Source organism: Balaenoptera borealis, assembly GCF_965194805.1.
Source record: "Balaenoptera borealis genome assembly, chromosome: 12".
In the NCBI taxonomy this organism is placed as follows: domain Eukaryota; kingdom Metazoa; phylum Chordata; class Mammalia; order Artiodactyla; family Balaenopteridae; genus Balaenoptera; species Balaenoptera borealis.
This window is the reverse complement of record NC_138869.1, coordinates 61,366,959-61,383,889: the sequence shown is the minus strand read 5'-3', so window position 1 is coordinate 61,383,889 and position 16,931 is coordinate 61,366,959. Positions and strand designations below refer to the sequence as shown.

At 41.3% G+C, this 16,931-nt stretch overlaps 1 protein-coding gene across 10 annotated transcripts in view; it reads right to left on the bottom strand.

Moving 5' to 3' along the window:
- Positions 1-16,931, bottom strand: part of NEK10 (NIMA related kinase 10) — a 325,496-nt gene that overhangs the window by 246,628 nt on the left and 61,937 nt on the right. For 9 of the 10 annotated variants that reach the window (XR_014232504.1, XR_014232505.1, XM_082346463.1 and 6 more), the window contains 6 exons: positions 9,171-9,212; positions 7,672-7,750; positions 6,648-6,715; positions 4,971-5,050; positions 3,507-3,593; positions 657-881 (listed from right to left, as the gene is read on the bottom strand). Coding sequence is in view for 8 of the 10 variants with exons in the window: in XM_082346463.1 (XP_082202589.1) it covers positions 657-881; positions 3,507-3,593; positions 4,971-5,050; positions 6,648-6,715; positions 7,672-7,750; positions 9,171-9,212 (581 nt within the window). In the remaining 2 variants the exon portion in view is untranslated. Of the gene's footprint in view, positions 1-656; positions 882-3,506; positions 3,594-4,970; positions 5,051-6,647; positions 6,716-7,671; positions 7,751-9,170; positions 9,213-11,784; positions 16,926-16,931 lie in introns of those variants that run through there. The other variant, XM_082346471.1, reaches the window with a different exon arrangement.

Genomic DNA, 16,931 nt, shown 5'->3' with positions numbered 1-16,931 from the left:
TATAATCCTTTTCAACTTTGATTCAGCACCTAGGGGGATGAATTATGCTCTATAATAATTTTAGGTAATAGATCCTTCCCACTGGTGGTACCAGTAATATTGTTATTCAATACTTCAATACATGTAATACATACCATATCTACTATTTTTTGCTTTTGTTATAGTTTTTGCAACATAATTCAAGAGAATTTCAGTTTGAAACTATTTTAACAAGCCATTCCTTCCCCAGATTCATGGCTTTGAATGCCACCAGATTCTACTTTTAAAAGAGAGGCAACAAGGTGTTAATCCACCTCAGAGCACTGCCACGGAGATTAGAGAGAAAAGAGGAGCAACTGGACCAGGGTCAGTAACATGGAATCATTTGAATAACAGTATTTCCTCCTATTTTAACTAAGGATCATACATCTGTTCCTTTAATGCAGGCTGGTGATTCAAAGATAAATACGTCAGGGCTCCCAAGGAGCTGAAAAGATGAACGCTCCCAACATTGATTTAGAGCCTGTTTGCAACAAGTAAAAATGACTCTGTAGAACATCAATGACCGAAGAATGGGAGGGAGCCAGCTGAGCACATGCCCACCCTGCCCTCGAACAGCTGAGACCCCCAGCCTTCATCAGCCAGAGTGAAGCAGGCCAAAGCCTGCTCTGACTCACCCTCGTAAAATATGAAGAATCTGTTTGATGCCTCCCCAAATGCGAATTTCCACACTGGTCTCAGGGTCCTCACAAACCTGAACCAGGATCCAGACGACGCTCCACAGCAGCTGTAGGTGGTCTGAGTGCAGCAAGCTGAGGAGGATGGGGACCCCCTCGTAGAGCTTCACCTGCTCTCTCACCTGGCGCTCGGCACAGAGCAGGCGCAGCAGCTCAGCTGTCAGCCTGCGAGGGATGGGCGGGAGGGGAGACTCAGCTCAGTGGCGGCTTGACTTTATTCACATGGAGCTGCCGACACGCACGGACGGTCGCGCTAACAGGCTCTATGTCACAGTCAGCACATGTTCTCTGTAGAGGGCTGGATCACAGCCAAGTGTTTGCAGCTCTATGGGCCATACAGTCTCTGTCATGACTACCCAGCCATGCCAACATGTGCAAAAGCAGCCACAGACAACACACAAAAACCAACGGGCATGGCTGTGTGCCAATAAACCTTTATTCACAAAAACAGCCAGGGAGCCAAATTTAGTCTGCAGGTCATAGTTTCTGGACCACTTTCTAAGTCATATCCTCATGGTATCCCCATTGGTCTGGCTAAAAACCTACTAACCAGCAGACAGGCATCAAGTACATACAATGGGACCTGCATTATGCTCAAGACAAAAGAAATATAAAAGCTTTATCCTAGTCTTCAGAAACTTACTATGTGATTGCAAAAATAAGACATTAATACCTGATGGCAAAAACACTATGATCCAGGGAAATTAAATGCAAAGTGCTCAGTGAATATCTGGAGAGTAAAATAAAGATAATGATGGCATAAGACATAAGGTTCAACTAAGCTCTGAAACATTATGATGATAGACGTTTCATAGAGCTGTCCTGAATCCTCCAGGCTCACACTCTGAACACTTTCCTGGACGGTGTTATTTATTCCTATGGCTTCAAACACTCCCTCTACCCTGGCACTGTGATCTCAGTCCAGGCATCACTCCCAACCTATAGAGGTTCCAGCAGTCACTTAACTGTTCCACAGGCACTCACCCCACTGTTTCTAAACTCAAAGTCATTATCCTCCTCCCCAAATCAGCCCTTCCACTTATGTCCCCAATCTGGACTCAGGACACCACAGTCTTTTCAATTTCCAAGCCAAAGACTGGGACTCCTCCAAGACACTCCCTTCTTCTCCAACCAGTGGAGAGCCTTTGGTTCCCCCTGTTTCCTGGGCAAGCACTGGGGTTAATTCTTCTGTGAGTCCTGCAGCTAGCTAAACCCACTGCCCCTCCATCCTTGTGAGCCTCGATTATGCTCAAGATATAAGCTTCTCTGTCACCCTCCTCTCCAATATTCCCATTCTTACCCTGCTTCACAATTCCTTTCCCTGAGCTAATTTTCCATGGCTCCTCTCCCTCCCAAACTTTTATGCTCTGACATATGTTCTTTGGTAGACAGTATTCTTCACCTTCTCAAACTTTCTACACCAAACATTCCCTCCTTGTTCTAAGTGGATCTCATTGTGTGGCTAAATTCCACACCCCACACACTGCAATCAGAATAACTGTCCCCCCAAAATCAATCTGATCATGATTAAAATCTGTGAGTCTCCATAATGTTCATGATAAAATCCACACTATTAGGCACAAAGAGCCCATCATGACCTCGCTAAAGGTATCTCATCTATAAAATATGGAAAGAGAATTGCAGATCAAACAAGTTAAAACACAAAAGTGCTTAGAGCAGGGCCTGGCATGTAGAAGGCCTGGCCAAAATTAGCTCTATTTCTAACTTATCACCAACTATCTAACTAGTTTTCTGGCACCCTCCCTCCTGCACTCTGCTGTAGCTGCGCCCACCCATGCACGCTCCTCTCTCACACACCACTGCAGGCCTCCAGGTGGGAGCATATTCTGTTTTCACTTGCTCTCTTCCTCTGCCTAGACAACTGCTCCTTCTTTTAGGAGACTTGGCATGACCCCTCGCTCTGATTGGAGGTGCTGCTCCATGCCCCCAGGGTATCTATCCTGTGCATCCACTGACCACACCACCTACAATGTTGTGGTGAAACTGATGATTTGTGTGTCTGCCCCTCTCCTACACCATGCAACCATATCTTATTCATCTTTGGTTTTCCAACACCTGTGCAGAGGCTATTGGGTGAATCAATTCAGACAACCAAGTCTAAGTATAGTTTGTAAAAGAGGGTTAAGTTGGCTTAGACGAAGAATTCAAGGGATTTACTATGAGTTAAATATCAGTGTTTTATTGCTTGGGATTTCTGTTAACTATTTTGCCTCTTTAGAAAATTATGACTTACTCGACTAAATATCAAATGATGCAGGTAACCTAATAAATATCTGGATACAATAAGTTTTTAGGGCAATAGGTAGTTCAAGTGAAAATGAGTTCATTTTACTCTAGATTCTGTTTTGGTCATGAAATAAGTCAGTAGCTATCTTAATGTATTTTACTTGCCTTAAGCAAAATAGATTTTAGGAATCTAATCACTTATTCAACACACAATCTGAAATTACTGAAAGTAGAGCCACCTCAGAGTTTCCTTCCTTAAGGAGACAGGATGTAAATAAATGTAATAAAAAAAATATTAAAGATGTAATCATGAGACTTATATATTTCAAATCTGTGACCAGTTCTAGAAGTAAAGCAGGACCAAAGATAGATCGATATATCTCTTTGCTATTGGTTACTTTATATAAACTTAAATAGAAGATAAATGCCAAGTTGACTCATGATATTCAGTTAACAATGTAAATAACATGACATAAGTAAAATAATAATAATCATTTTCATTAAATGTCAGACACTGTCATTTTCCCCTGTTAGCAATCCTACCTTTTGGAAAGCAAGTCATATTCATGTAAAATCATCAGCAGATTTTCTACAATGTTGAGTTCACTTATTTTCTCCCTACATTCTGGACTACAAATTGAAAAGTATTAGTAACTATGAAAAATGTATTTTACCATATCCACATATTTAATATCTTAGCCCTCATATTATCCCAGGAGGAGAAACAAAATGCAATGTAGCTCTATGGGGCAGGGCTACATTAAACTCCAACATTCAATAAGTATTATATGTCATAAATTTAAATTTGTTTAATAAGAGTATGATGATAACATGATTCCCTTTGGAGAAAGGGAATCATATGCTGTTCACAAAAAAGCAATGATCAGCATTATTCACAATAGCCAAGATATAGAAATGACCTATATGTCCTTTGATAGATGAAGTGGATAAAGAAAATGTGATATACATATTTATATATATAATTGAATATAATTATATATACATAATTGAATATTGTTCAGCCATAAAAAATCTTGTCATTTGTGACAATATGGATGAACCTAGAGAACAATCTGTTAAATGAAATAAGCCAAACAGAGAAGGGCAACTACCATACGGTATCACTTATATGTGGAATCTAAAATAAACAAACAAAACCGACTACATAGAAACAGAATAGAATGGAGGGTGTTTACAAGTGGCTGGAAGTAGGGGGAAACAGGGAGGTGTAGGTTAAAGGGTACAAACTTTCAGTTATAAGAAGAATAAGCACTAAGGATCCAATGTGCAGCATGGCAACTACAGTTAATAATATGGGGTCGTGCACTTGAAAGTTGCTGCGAGGTCTTACATGTTCTCGTCACAAAACCAAAAAAAGAGTTAACTATGAGAGGTGATGGATGTATTAATTATCTTGATCTTGGTAATCATTCCACAATGTATATGTGTATCAAATCATTATGTTGTATACTTTAAATACATAAAATTATATTTGTCAATTAGTCCTCAATTAACTTGGAAAAAACCCCAAAAAACAAAAAAGCAGTGATCCACTTACTGGTATAAAAACATATTTAAAGCTTTTTTATTTAAAATATCATAACATCTGTAGGGGTTATCTAGAATTTTTTAAAGGGCAAAAATGTTTGAAAATGTTAAAATATATATAGGGGAGAGAATGAAGAAAACAAGTCAGGGAGATTCAACTGTCCAAGACATATTGTGTAATTGTGAAAGTAGAAGTAACTGAGGGTTGGATGAAAAGACTAGGTAAATATTTCTAGTCAGGAAAAAAAAAGAAAATTTTAAACTGCTTTGCTGCTCCAGCTTAAATTCTAAAATGATGCTTTTCCATCCCGGATCCTCTTCAGTACAGTTATGGTACTTCATGTTTATTTTTCACAAATTTTAACTAAGTAGATGGCAAAATAAATAGAGAAACTGATCTATTTTGCATTTCTTCCATCTGAGTTGCTAAAGCAGCAGAACTTATTAAAATACACTCACCTTTCAGCTAAACTAGCCAGAGCCAGAAGGGCACCCAACAGAACATTAGTATCTCGGGCACTGAGTAAATTTACTAATGTCTGAAAAATGAAGTAAAATAAGGTTTAATTATGTAAGTACTACAAGCTTCTTGAACAGTATGTTTCCTTCTAAAGATCATAGAGGCTTAACCTCAAAATTTGTTAAACATTCACGATCTCCAGTTCTTAAGGGGCAGGCATCCACCCCCTCTTCAGACGAGCTCCTTGTAAGTATTCCTTGCCCAGGACAGGAAGCAAAGGGACCAAGATACATGGCCCTCTACTTCCAGGTGCCCACGCTGTCTGCTCTCTGTCTTCTGGTAGCGACCAGTCACTGAGCACTCATTTTGAGTTGGGCATTGGCATTGTGGCAGGCACTTTCCAAATTATGAAAGTACTTTTTCAACAAAATGTTGAAGACTGTCTTTTATCCCCAAACTAAGCAAGATATGTTAACACTACCAGACAATTCATTTGCCTCTCAAATTTCTGAGTAACATCACTGAGTTGGGAGTCGTATATATCTTATCAGTCACCTTCTCGGGATTCCCATTACTGCAAATTTATGTATATTCCCTCTACATTTTTAGAACTCAGGGTCCCCGAAAGCACACACCCAAACATACTTCAGACCAGAGTTGTGACCTGTATAACAACTACTAGACTGATTTTGGGTTTCTATTATGTGGGTTTTTCCCCTTTATGATCTCATGCATTTTCTATGGAGCCATTATTATCTTTGTTTCTCAGATCCCTCCCTCTTTTTCTTCTCTCACTTTTTCCTTTCTGTCTTCTAACATAGTGTTTCCCAAACTCCAGTCACTGAGATATCATTTCACAATTTTTGTCATGTCCACCCTTAACACCTTAATGCTACTCAAAAATGTTCTTCAAATTCTAAGTGATATCAGTGAAATATATAGCTATTGAAATAAAAAATGCTGACCTGTATTATCACTAAGAATCACCCCCCCCCCATACAATGAGCAGCATGTGTTAACACATTTTAGGCAACTTTGCTCTAATATATGCTGGAAAGTGGCTTCCTGGGATATAAAAACTCAACAAATTATTGAAACCTGGTTCTAGGCAGCTACCAGCTAAATAGTTTTGCTATAAATATAAATGTAGTCTGTTTTGATTAAACCTGCATTCATTCATCTCGAAATATGTATTTGACCCATGGGCTTATAATACTAAACCATCTTATTATGAGGTTAAACCATATGAAATTGACCTACACACCAGGGTAATTTCACATGGTTCAAACTAATATAACCTCATGTGCCAAATGGAATGTATTTATATGTATACATACATATATATGTATTTATTTATTTATTTGTAAACACACACCCAGGATCAGTTTATATATAGTCAAGGTTTTACAAGCAACATTTAAATTAAGCAATAAACTTAGTTGATTAAGCAATAAAGAATTAAATGACATAGAAAAAAGAAAAAAGTTTCAGAAAACCTTTATTTGCTCTTTCTATATTTACTCCTTAGGCGGTTAGCAGAGATTGGCAATTTTAGGCTAGGTTAGCAGGCTTGAGAATTATAATTACACGTGGCTTGACCACAAGGGCTCTGGACTCTAGCATGTGAACCACCACCATATGAAGCTGAAGCAGGAACTCCTTCTGGGACCACTCACCTTGTGGGCTCCGCTTGTGGTGACCCATTCTCTTTGGTCTTTGACAGCAGCAAGTTTTTGAAAAATATCTATAAAGGAATGGAATATCTCAACGAGGGATTTGAAGCTTAAAGGGGGTCATTGCTCATAGAGCCTCAGGTCTCAAGTACTGATGGGCAAGGAAAGGAAGGACAAATGGGAACACAGGCCACACAAAAAGGACAATGGAGGGAGGAGGGACAGGGTTGATTTTTTTACTTCAAGAATCACGTTTCAAGCTCAACTAGTATTTATTATATATTACTATCATAATAATAAAATTTGGAGATAGCAAGAAAATTAAACCTTCCCTTCCACTTAAAGTTGAATGAGTTCCTTAATATCATTACAAGTTCAAAGTGAAACCTACTCTTCAAAGATCGCCCCCATAAAGATTTCATGTGTTGGACTTAGCAAGGTTCCTCAGTGGAGGGGAACGGCTGGCCTCACAGAACCTTCCTGGTGCCTGAGGCTCACCACAGATTCCTCTCTCCCTGGAATTGAGAATTAAGGTCCAGTCCTGTGCACACAAAGAAAGTGGGCTCACTCCCACGAGAGCAGGAGTGCGCACTCATCAAATCCAGAGAGCACGGAAGGTGGGCTGGGAAGAGCTTCCAAAAAGAGAAGTTTTGGAAGTGGGTATTGTTATTACCCCAATTTTATAAATGAAAAATGAATAGTCTCTGACATTTTAATAGAAATCGAAGGAGGCAAAAAATATTTTTACCAAAATTTGCTTTTATGGAAGGAAGTCTCTCTTGCACTAAATAAACTAAGCTTGGGCTCAATGAAAATCTTTTAAAACATGAAATCGGGTTTTTCAAGGTAAGAACTGTGATCTAAAAATCTCCCCTCTGGGTGCATTTTGCCACTGAGCAAAACAGCTGGCATGGACTCTCAAGCCCATAGCTGTGTGGGGACCCCCGTGAGTATTCAAAGCGTCCCCCCTTCCCTGCAGCAAAAGCCATGCCCGGGATGGCCAGCTGCGTCCCGGGACCGCGCTTACACGTCATGTTGACCAGCTTGTCCACGCTGTGCTGCGCCTCCCCGGAGCCGAGGTACCCGTGGGCCACGATCTCCATGTACTGCGGCGGGGGGAGGGGGAGACCGACAGGCGAGTCAGAGGGGAGGACGCTCAAGCACACAGCAGGTGAGGGGAAAGGTTGTGCACTTCTGAAAATGAGCTGTAGGTGGCACAACAGGCTCACCAAACAATACTTGGTGGCCCTGGGCCTGCTTCGCTCAAGTGCAGAAGGGGGTGGGTTTCTGGGTTCTTGGCTTCTGTGGAACGCCCCAAAGTGGAGGGAAGGACCTGGAAAGATTGTTTAAACTCTCAAAAGTCCCAAGATGACTCCTAACTGAATAAATTTGTGTTGCAATTTAACCTCCAAATACAAGATACAAATAAGATGCAATAATATAGTACATAGAATTTTAATTCTTCAATGTAACTTTTCAGCAGAATTTTAATAACACACTGCATATATTTTATCGACCTTATGTTTTATAATACCCTAAGTTATATCTAACCAGCATACAAGCAGATAGCAATAATTAGAATGAAATGTATGGGGTAGTCTAATAATCCCTCACTGTGGATGACTGATTGTAATAAGAAATAAGTTCAGAGAAACACACATAAATTTCTGACATTTTAATGAAAGTAAAATGGATAAAAAGATCCTTTACAATATAATTTTATTAAAGATTATTTCATTAAATGAGCTAAACCTCTAGCCAATTAAAAAATTTCTTAAAAATAAAAACAAGATATGTTTTATCAATTTCCCAAGAATAAAAAAATAATAAAATAGATTTAATATTAAATTGCCATTAAAATTAATCATCCATTAATAACTCAGAATGAGTTTGCAGGGCCACGGGTTTATTATGAAAATTATTCTTTCCATACATGGTATAGATTTCAGGAGAATGGGCTTTTTCAACTGTTTCCATGCCTGGAAATTTTATTTTATTGTATTAATAAGCCCAAACATTGGACTGTCTCAGCATATATATTCACCTCCTTACCTTCCCTCAGTAGTTACCAAAGCAGAAAAATAAATGAAGTCAAGATCATTCCTCACTTTGTTATTTATTTTTAATATTTTAGTGAGCACAGCAATTCTTTTTTGTGTGAAAAAGTTATGAACATCTTCATAACCAATATTTTCTCCCACCATTTGGTGTGTGCAGTGCTGAGGCCTGGGGCCTGCCAGACAACACCTATTTATTTTCTTTACTAACTAAAGACAGGTGACCTCTTATATTGATAGAACTTTCTTGTTTCAACAGGCTGGGTAAAGTGAGCCCAATCAGCCAAGAGAAAATGTCACGAGTCCCTCCCTGCTCTGTGTGTATCCTGCCTCATGCTCACACTCACAACCCTGCCTGCTCCTCTCCTTGGCAGGCAGCTAAGGTAAGAAAGACATCCTCTGTCACACACCTATGTAATCTCTGCCTAAGAGAGAAAGGCAAAACCAGCCACCACAAAAGGAATCTTACCTGAGCTAGGTTTTCAATCCCACCCAAGCTATGGAGCATTTCCTGATAAAATAAAAACAACAGAACACACATGAAAGATGAGAGTGGTGGGGGGAATATATTTTACATGCAATCTATTTATTAAGTTATGAGTTTTAATTATTTTTTTAAGGCCCACATTCTAACATAAATATGGAAAACTTTAATGTTCGCCAGTCATACTATATTTAAGATAAGTTATTAATAAATATGAAAGAAAGTTGGGTTGAGATTAAGAGAATGTAAGTATGCTCAGAACTGCAGCCTGCCTCCTAATTCTTTTTACTTCCTCTCATGTCATCATAAAATGTTAGAGCTGGAAAAAGCTGTTAGATATCATTCCCTTCAACACCCTCATATTACAGAGTAGGAAAACTAAGACCCAGAATGGTAAACCATTTTGCCTAAGTGACAGAGCCTGGATAAGAATCCAGCATCACTGAATCCCAGGACCTTCCTCTAGGCCTCTGCCTAGTGTGGCCCATGGACCAGCAGCAAAAACATTATATGGAGCTGATTAGAAGTGCAGAATCTCCTACTCCCCCCAGACCTGCTGAATGACACTATGAATTTCAACAAGATCCCTGGGTAATTCACACGCCCAATAAAATCTGAGCAGCATTGCTCTAGTAGACTAGACGACAGGGCTTCTCCTTAAAATGATGTGGCTTATGGTCTTATTACACCCATACCCTAAACTAATGTAAGGATAATCATTGCAAAATGTCCTCAGATATAGGTCTTTAAAATCAATTCCCAATAACAAGGCACTGCATGAAACTTCTGAAAAGTGCTAATTAAAAGAGAGAGTGCTGGGAGGCTGGAGTTGTGAAAAGAACTGGTTTGGAGCTCTCCTAACAGTCGATGCTCTCAGGTTACCCACACTGACATTTATCTTGGGGTTAATGGGTTTCAGGTGGGCTAACCTGTGTAACTCTGTATTGACACCTCTCTCCTTACTTTCTCTGCACACAAGGGAGTTATTTGAAATACAAACATTAGCCAACATTCCAACTCTGGAAAATTCAGGGCAATGAGTACGTGACTGTGGGGGCGCCATCTCATTCTACCCGGAAGCTGAGTGGGCAGCTGAGGAAAGGCTCAGGGGCTCAAGGCCTCCTGGGTCAAGGTTTCCTTATTCTGTGTGAAGGGAATTTGGAAGCAACATACACTTGTTTAAATTAAGAATAAAGGTACATTTATAACTCAATTAAAAATCATTCTACGACCACCTATTAATTTGAATTCCCATGATTGCTATTCACTTTAGAAGAGCTATAATTAAAGAACGTAAGAATATTGTATACATTATCGTTAATTATGGCGGAAATTTTATACATATAAAGATAAAAATAACATTTTAAAACCACTTATATTTTTTCAACAAATATTTTTTTTTTCATTCCTGTTAGGTAAGATCCCTGGGTTAGGCTCTGAAGGGGACACAAATATGTAGATGACAGAGGCTGACTTCACTGAGCTGCAAGCAAGCATAAGGCAGATATACAAATAACTGGAATTTAAGATAGAATTTGGTAAGTGTTATAAGAAAGTTATACATGAGGTGCTGTGATGCTGCAGAGAAGGGACATATAATAGCCTGCTGAGAGGACTAAGGAAAACTTTGTAAGGATGGTAGCCTCTGAATGGGCTTAGAAGGATGGATAGATGTGCTGAGAAGACGTGGGGGGAGAGGGGGAAATAAAGGGGATTCCAAGCAAAGAGAACAAAGAGGCTCAAAGGTGCATAGAAGTTGCGTAGAAAGAACATCAAGATGTTCTATTACTGTGAAAAGCACCTCCCTAACACCATGAAGGGAATCTTTGGGAATAATGTTAGAAAAATAGGGTGAGATAAACTGGACATGTCCATTCAGACTTGGACATGAGCCTGAATTTGAACTTTGCCATTCGGGCCTGATGAAAAGGTGCGAACAAGGGCCGATCAGAATCAGCCGTGAGCACATTGTCCCTCTACTCTTAGAATGAACTGGAGAGGCAGGGGCGTGGAGAGAAGCCCTGTGGGTTGGCAGGGGCAGCGAGAAGGGAGTGGACAGGTGGGCTGTCTTGGCAGTGGTGTGACCAACTGGGCGTGAAAGGGCCAAGGGCAGGAAGGGAGTGCAGGAGGCATCTCCGTCTGTGAGCCAGGGTGACTGGGGGCAAGGACACGATGAACCCGGGAAGGGGAGAATAGGCTGGGTAGACAAGGAGACTGAGTCTGGACATGCTGAGTTGCTGGTGGTGTATCCAAGTGACAAAAGAACAACAGGCTGGGGAAAAATGAGGCCAGGGCAGACTGAAATCTGGCATCGCTGACATAAAGGAAATTTAAATTTGAAGCTTGGGAGGGAGAAGACACCAGGGAGAGAATAATGGTTAAATGATTAGTCATGGTCATCTTTAAATGTTTACCTTGACAAAAATTTATCTATCCAATAATCAATGTTAACAATATGGAACTAAGCCCATGTTTCCCAAACTCTCTCCTGGGAATAATCATTTTATTCTGTGCATTGGGTGGTACTAGGTATTCTTAAAAAAAAAGAAAATTTCATGATCAAATGGTAGGTTAAACAGAATGTAACAAATTATTTTACCGTAGATTAAAACTCCTCAGTAAAATTAAAAACTCCTCAGAGCTTTAATATGCTGCCGTGCACTGTAAGTCTCTAGTGGGAGAACCCGTGTGCAGCTTTCCTACATATCACCGGGCAGAGCACACTTCTTTTCACAGAATACTGACCAAGTCCTGTGGAGCACCGTGAGAGAAGCGCTGCTATAAAGTACAATAAGGGGAAAATGCACTCAAGCAGTTACCCTCCATTTGTTAAACAAACACTTTCCCAGAGGCCTGAGGCCCCGACAGAGACTGGAGCGCGGCGGGGACACGCCTGCTCTAACCTGCCCGCATCTATGGGAGAGAAGACCTCGAGGCACGCACACTCCTGGGCTCAGCAGTCCTGGTTACTGATCTGAAAAGCAAACAGGACTGCGCGCCCTTCCCCACCTCAGCCCTCCTCCCCGGCACGGGCTGGAGGCTCATGGGACTGGGCTCTGGACTTCTGAGGCTAATGGCCTGGGGAAAGTCCCCATCAGTCTGAACTTCAGTTCAATGAGCCACATGTGAACAAATGTCCTTGCTCTATCCATTCCCAGAATTTTTCTCTCTTTAAAAAAAAATGATACAAAAACATAATACTGATAAAAACTATATAGAACAATGGAGCACCCTACAACACCAATCTGGTTGTTGTCAGTCCAGCACGATGTCACTGCGGCCCAGAGCATCTGGGCCCTTAGACACGCTCTCCTGTGTCTCTTGGCCAGCAGAGCAGTGAGCTCTGAGCGCTGCGCCCTGACCCACGACCCACGCCTCTGCCGTTAGGGTTCCACACCTCTCATCCCTCCATCTCAGTTGAAGGCTCCCCTATGCCCTGACCTTTACTTATCTTTCCAGTTGTATTAGTAACTACTCTTCTAAAAGGCTCGTAGCGGGTGAGGAGAAGTTTCCTGCCTTGGAGTCTGGAGGAAAGGTGGTGCCATTAACAGAATCAGGAGCTGATTCTGCAGGTTGGAGGAGAGGGAGGACGAAGAGGACCCTGTGCAGTTACTGAGGGTCCTGTGCATATCAGCCTCTCTAACCCTTTGGCATCTGTATTCCTTTACACACTTAGAAATTACTGAGAATCCCAAAGAGCTTCTGTTTACATGGGTTCTATCTACTTATATATACCATATTAGACATTAAAAGTGAGGAATTTTTAGAACACAAGAGTATACAAGCATATGTTCCGTCATTACACATCCTGTAGCCTCTACAAAGCTCCACTGCACACTTGTAAGAGAGTGAGAGTGAAAAGGCAAATAACACTGTAGCATCACTTTTAAGATAGTTTTGACCTTGTGGGACCCCTGGAAGAGTTTCAGAGACCGATGACGGTCCCCAGATCACACTTGAGAACCACTGTGCTACTGTGTCATCAGGATCGCTGCCCAACATATACCTGGAAATTTGGGACTTAAATGAATGGAAAAGTCTGAGGCTGGAGATATGTGCTTGTGAGCAAAGAACAACAACAACAAAATGATAGTTGAAGCCAAGAGCTCAGAAGATAGGGGAGAAGATGACAAAGAAAATAACTTTGGGGAAGGTTAACATTTAGGAAGGCAGAATTTTAAAAAGGAGCAAGTAAATAATACAGAAAAAAGAAAAAGAAAAAGTAATGAGTAAGAGCTAGAGGTTCTCAGGATCAGTGAAGGCAAACAGAAAATGTGGCAAAGGGTATGGGTTGCTAAAGAGAGGCTGGCGGTGCAAGGGCAGCGGGGAGAAGGCCACGCAGCTCCACTCTCCTTTTATTGTTGTAGCTGATGTAAATGTAGTTTAGGGGCTTTTAAGAGTTTTTCTTAGGACTTCCCTGGTGGTGCAGTGGTTAAGAATCCGCCTGCCAATGCAGGGGACATGGGTTCGAGCCCTGGTCCAGGAAGATCCCACATGCCACAGAGCAACTAAGCCCGTGTGTCACAACTACTGAGCCTGCGCTGTAGAGCCTGCAAGCCACAACTACTGAGCCCACATGCCACAACTACTGAAGCCCGCGCACCTAGAGCCCATGTTCCGCAACAAGAGAAGCCACTACAATGAGAAGCCTGAGCACGGCAACGAAGAGTAGCCCCTGGTCACCGCAACTAGAGAAAGCTCGTGCACAGCAACGAAGACCCAACGCAGTCAAAAATAAATAAATAAGTAAATAAATTTAACAAAAAAAGGGATTTTCCCTTTATCCTTGATAAGCAACGTGCTATGACAGCTTACTGTAAGGAGTCCAGGTGGACTTTTACCTTTATCCTGCTTGGGACTCCAACTACACTTGAAATCTCCAAACATATGTTGCCCTTTAATTATGGAAAACTAAGCAATTTTATCTTTAAAAATGGCTTCTCTTTCATCCCTTCCACTCTTTTCTTGCTGGAACCTCCATTAAGCATATACTGGAGCCTCTGGGTCAAGAAATGACGACTGGATCATGGCCCACCATGGTCTTCTTAAATGACTTCCAGAGAGAACCTTGTGCATAATATTCAATGAAAAGTTCTACAACACATCAGTTGTAAAAGAAAAGGAGTGAGTTCAAGACCTATAGTCTGACCTTTCAATGAATGCAGTGATGAAGGTGAGATGAAGGCTTGAGGGGATAGCAGGTCAAGAAAAGGGCATTTTACGATAAAAGAAAACAGAAAGGGAGCCACTGACACTGTAACAAAGAAAACAGATGGAAGGCTGAACCTTGGCAAGGAGGAGGACTTTCTTCAGAAATAAGAAGGGACGTAAAGGTGCATGATAATATGAATATTTCAAGCAACAAAGAAAATACGAACACTCCTACTGGGATGGCTTCAGTTTTGCCTGTAAAACAGGTAATGCTGTAATCTGTTAAGAATGACAGGGGTAGGAGGGGTCTGGGTATGAGAAGTGGAGATGGTCTGGAACAGCCACTGTGGATCCTGCAGTACTGATTCACCAAGAGAGGAAGGGAAGGCCTCGCGAGGGCAGAGGCGTGCTGACATTTGTTGGCATAGGTTATATTAAACCCCAGCATTGCTATGTGACTTTGGACAAAAATTCTTGGCAACTCAAGATGTTAAACAACTGCTCCTCTTTGTGGACAGAGTGCCAGGAGGAGAGATTCAGAGAGCACCCCCCTTCTATGGAAAGACTGGAAATCAATGGGAGGTTTGGCTTCATACGTGTTTTGGTCATAAAATCCCATAAGCAAAGAGGTCATGGAATTCTTTCCTTTAGAGGGCAATCCAGTCAACCTTGTTCCAGCCCATCAAGAACTAGATTAAGAAAGGCAGTACTTTAGATGAAGATCAGCAGAGTATGACACAAGGGCCATCAATTCTCTGAGCAAACATGTCGAAGGCAAATATTTTGCTAACTTCTATAAGTCAAAAAACTAGACCTTCTGCTAAAAATCCACCTTCTTCCATGAATAGTTATATTAATATTATATACACAGTGTTCTTACCCAAGCTGAGGCCTGTGGGGCGTACAGGGGGCTATTAATAATGACTTGCGGACAAGGAGCTCATGTGGGTGACCCAGGCAAAGCGCAGCACGTGGCCCACCCTCACCATGCGCGGCCCACACAGCTCTGTCTGCGTGTCACAGGAGAAAAGGAAAATTCCCAGAAAACTGTGAGCAATCAGGACAGAAAGCCATTTGAAGTATGTAATATATTCAAATGACTGTGGTTGGCTAAACTAGAACAGCACAAAGACAGCTTAGAATACGGAATGAGGAAGGGAGTGACTCTTCTAAAGAAAAGATTGAAGCCATCATGAATCCCAGGAGACTCAAATCAGAGCAGGCTCTGTAGCTGGCTAGTACCAGAACACTTTTTTTTTTTTTAAATGCCAAGTTTGGAAAAGATGATTATTGGGGTAATGAAATTATTATTATTATTACTCTGACTCAAATAATAATTCATCAATAAAACTGAATCCAAAATAAAAGAGCTTCAGAGTGGTCTGAGCATTCCAGTAGCTTATCAGGACAGGGCATAAAAGGAGATACCTCTTAGGAAAAGAAATAATCTGTGAAAATGATTGAAGCATGTATGAATAATAAGGATAGTAAGAATGCTCTTTAGATATTTAACACTGGCAAGAAGAAAGAGTAATGGTTCATAAGCAATTTGGAGGCTTCTCCAAATTGGCTGGGCAGTGGTTCTGCCCATGTTCTCAAACTGTGGTCCCCCGGCCAGCAGCATCAGCATCACCTGGGAAAAGTTGTTAGAAATGCAGATTTCCAGGCCCTCCCCAAACTTACTGAATCAGAAACTGTGGGGGCAGGTGCCAGCAATCTTTAAGTCTTCCAAGTGTTCCTGATGTACAGAAAGTTTAGGAACTTCTGCTTTATAAAAGCAGCTATCTTAGCAGCTGAGACTGGACGGAACAACTTTCACGATCCAGGTGAAGTGTTAGGTAAGCCTTTCTTTAGAGCCTCACTGCTAAAGCACTAAGTTCTTGCTAATCAAAATGTGGGCCATGAACCAGTGGCCTCAGCAGAATCGTGGGTCTCAGGGTACAACTACAGAATCCACATCCGCATTTACAAGATCCCCAGGTGATTCCTCTGCACTTTAAAGTTTGAGAGGCACTAAACTAAAGCTGCACATTTAACTAACTAATGATTGGAGGGGAGATTCCTGCCTGCAGACACCTCCTCTGAGACAAGTGGGAGGCCCCTTGCTCACCTCTAACTCAGGGTCTGAGGCTGGACTCTGGGACAAACATGGCTCTGGAGCAGCTACCAAAGCTGCAGGCCCTGCCTTTCCCACTCACTGCCCCCGGAGCCCCCTGAGGAAGCCCCCACTTGTCGCTGCTGACTTTGACCTAGTGAGCTGCTTGGCATCAACATGCTCGAAGGTGTGGCCAAGTGTTCACCTCTCCAAACTGACTATGGTTTAAAATGCCAGGAGATAATGCAAACATAGACCCAAAGTTCAATCCACTTCATCCCATAGGTAATAGAGTAGAAATATACAGGTGTTTTTGTCCCCATTAAATCACCTCTCTCCTATCATTTTAAACAGCAGGTGAGATACTTCCCAAATTTGGAAACTACTGAGTTGTGAGAGAGGAAAAAAAAAAAGTTACCATGCTCTGCTTCAAAGAAAAGCCCACCAGGTTTTTCTTCATCTTCGAACAAGTAAAAAATATTTTTATTTTTTGCAACCAA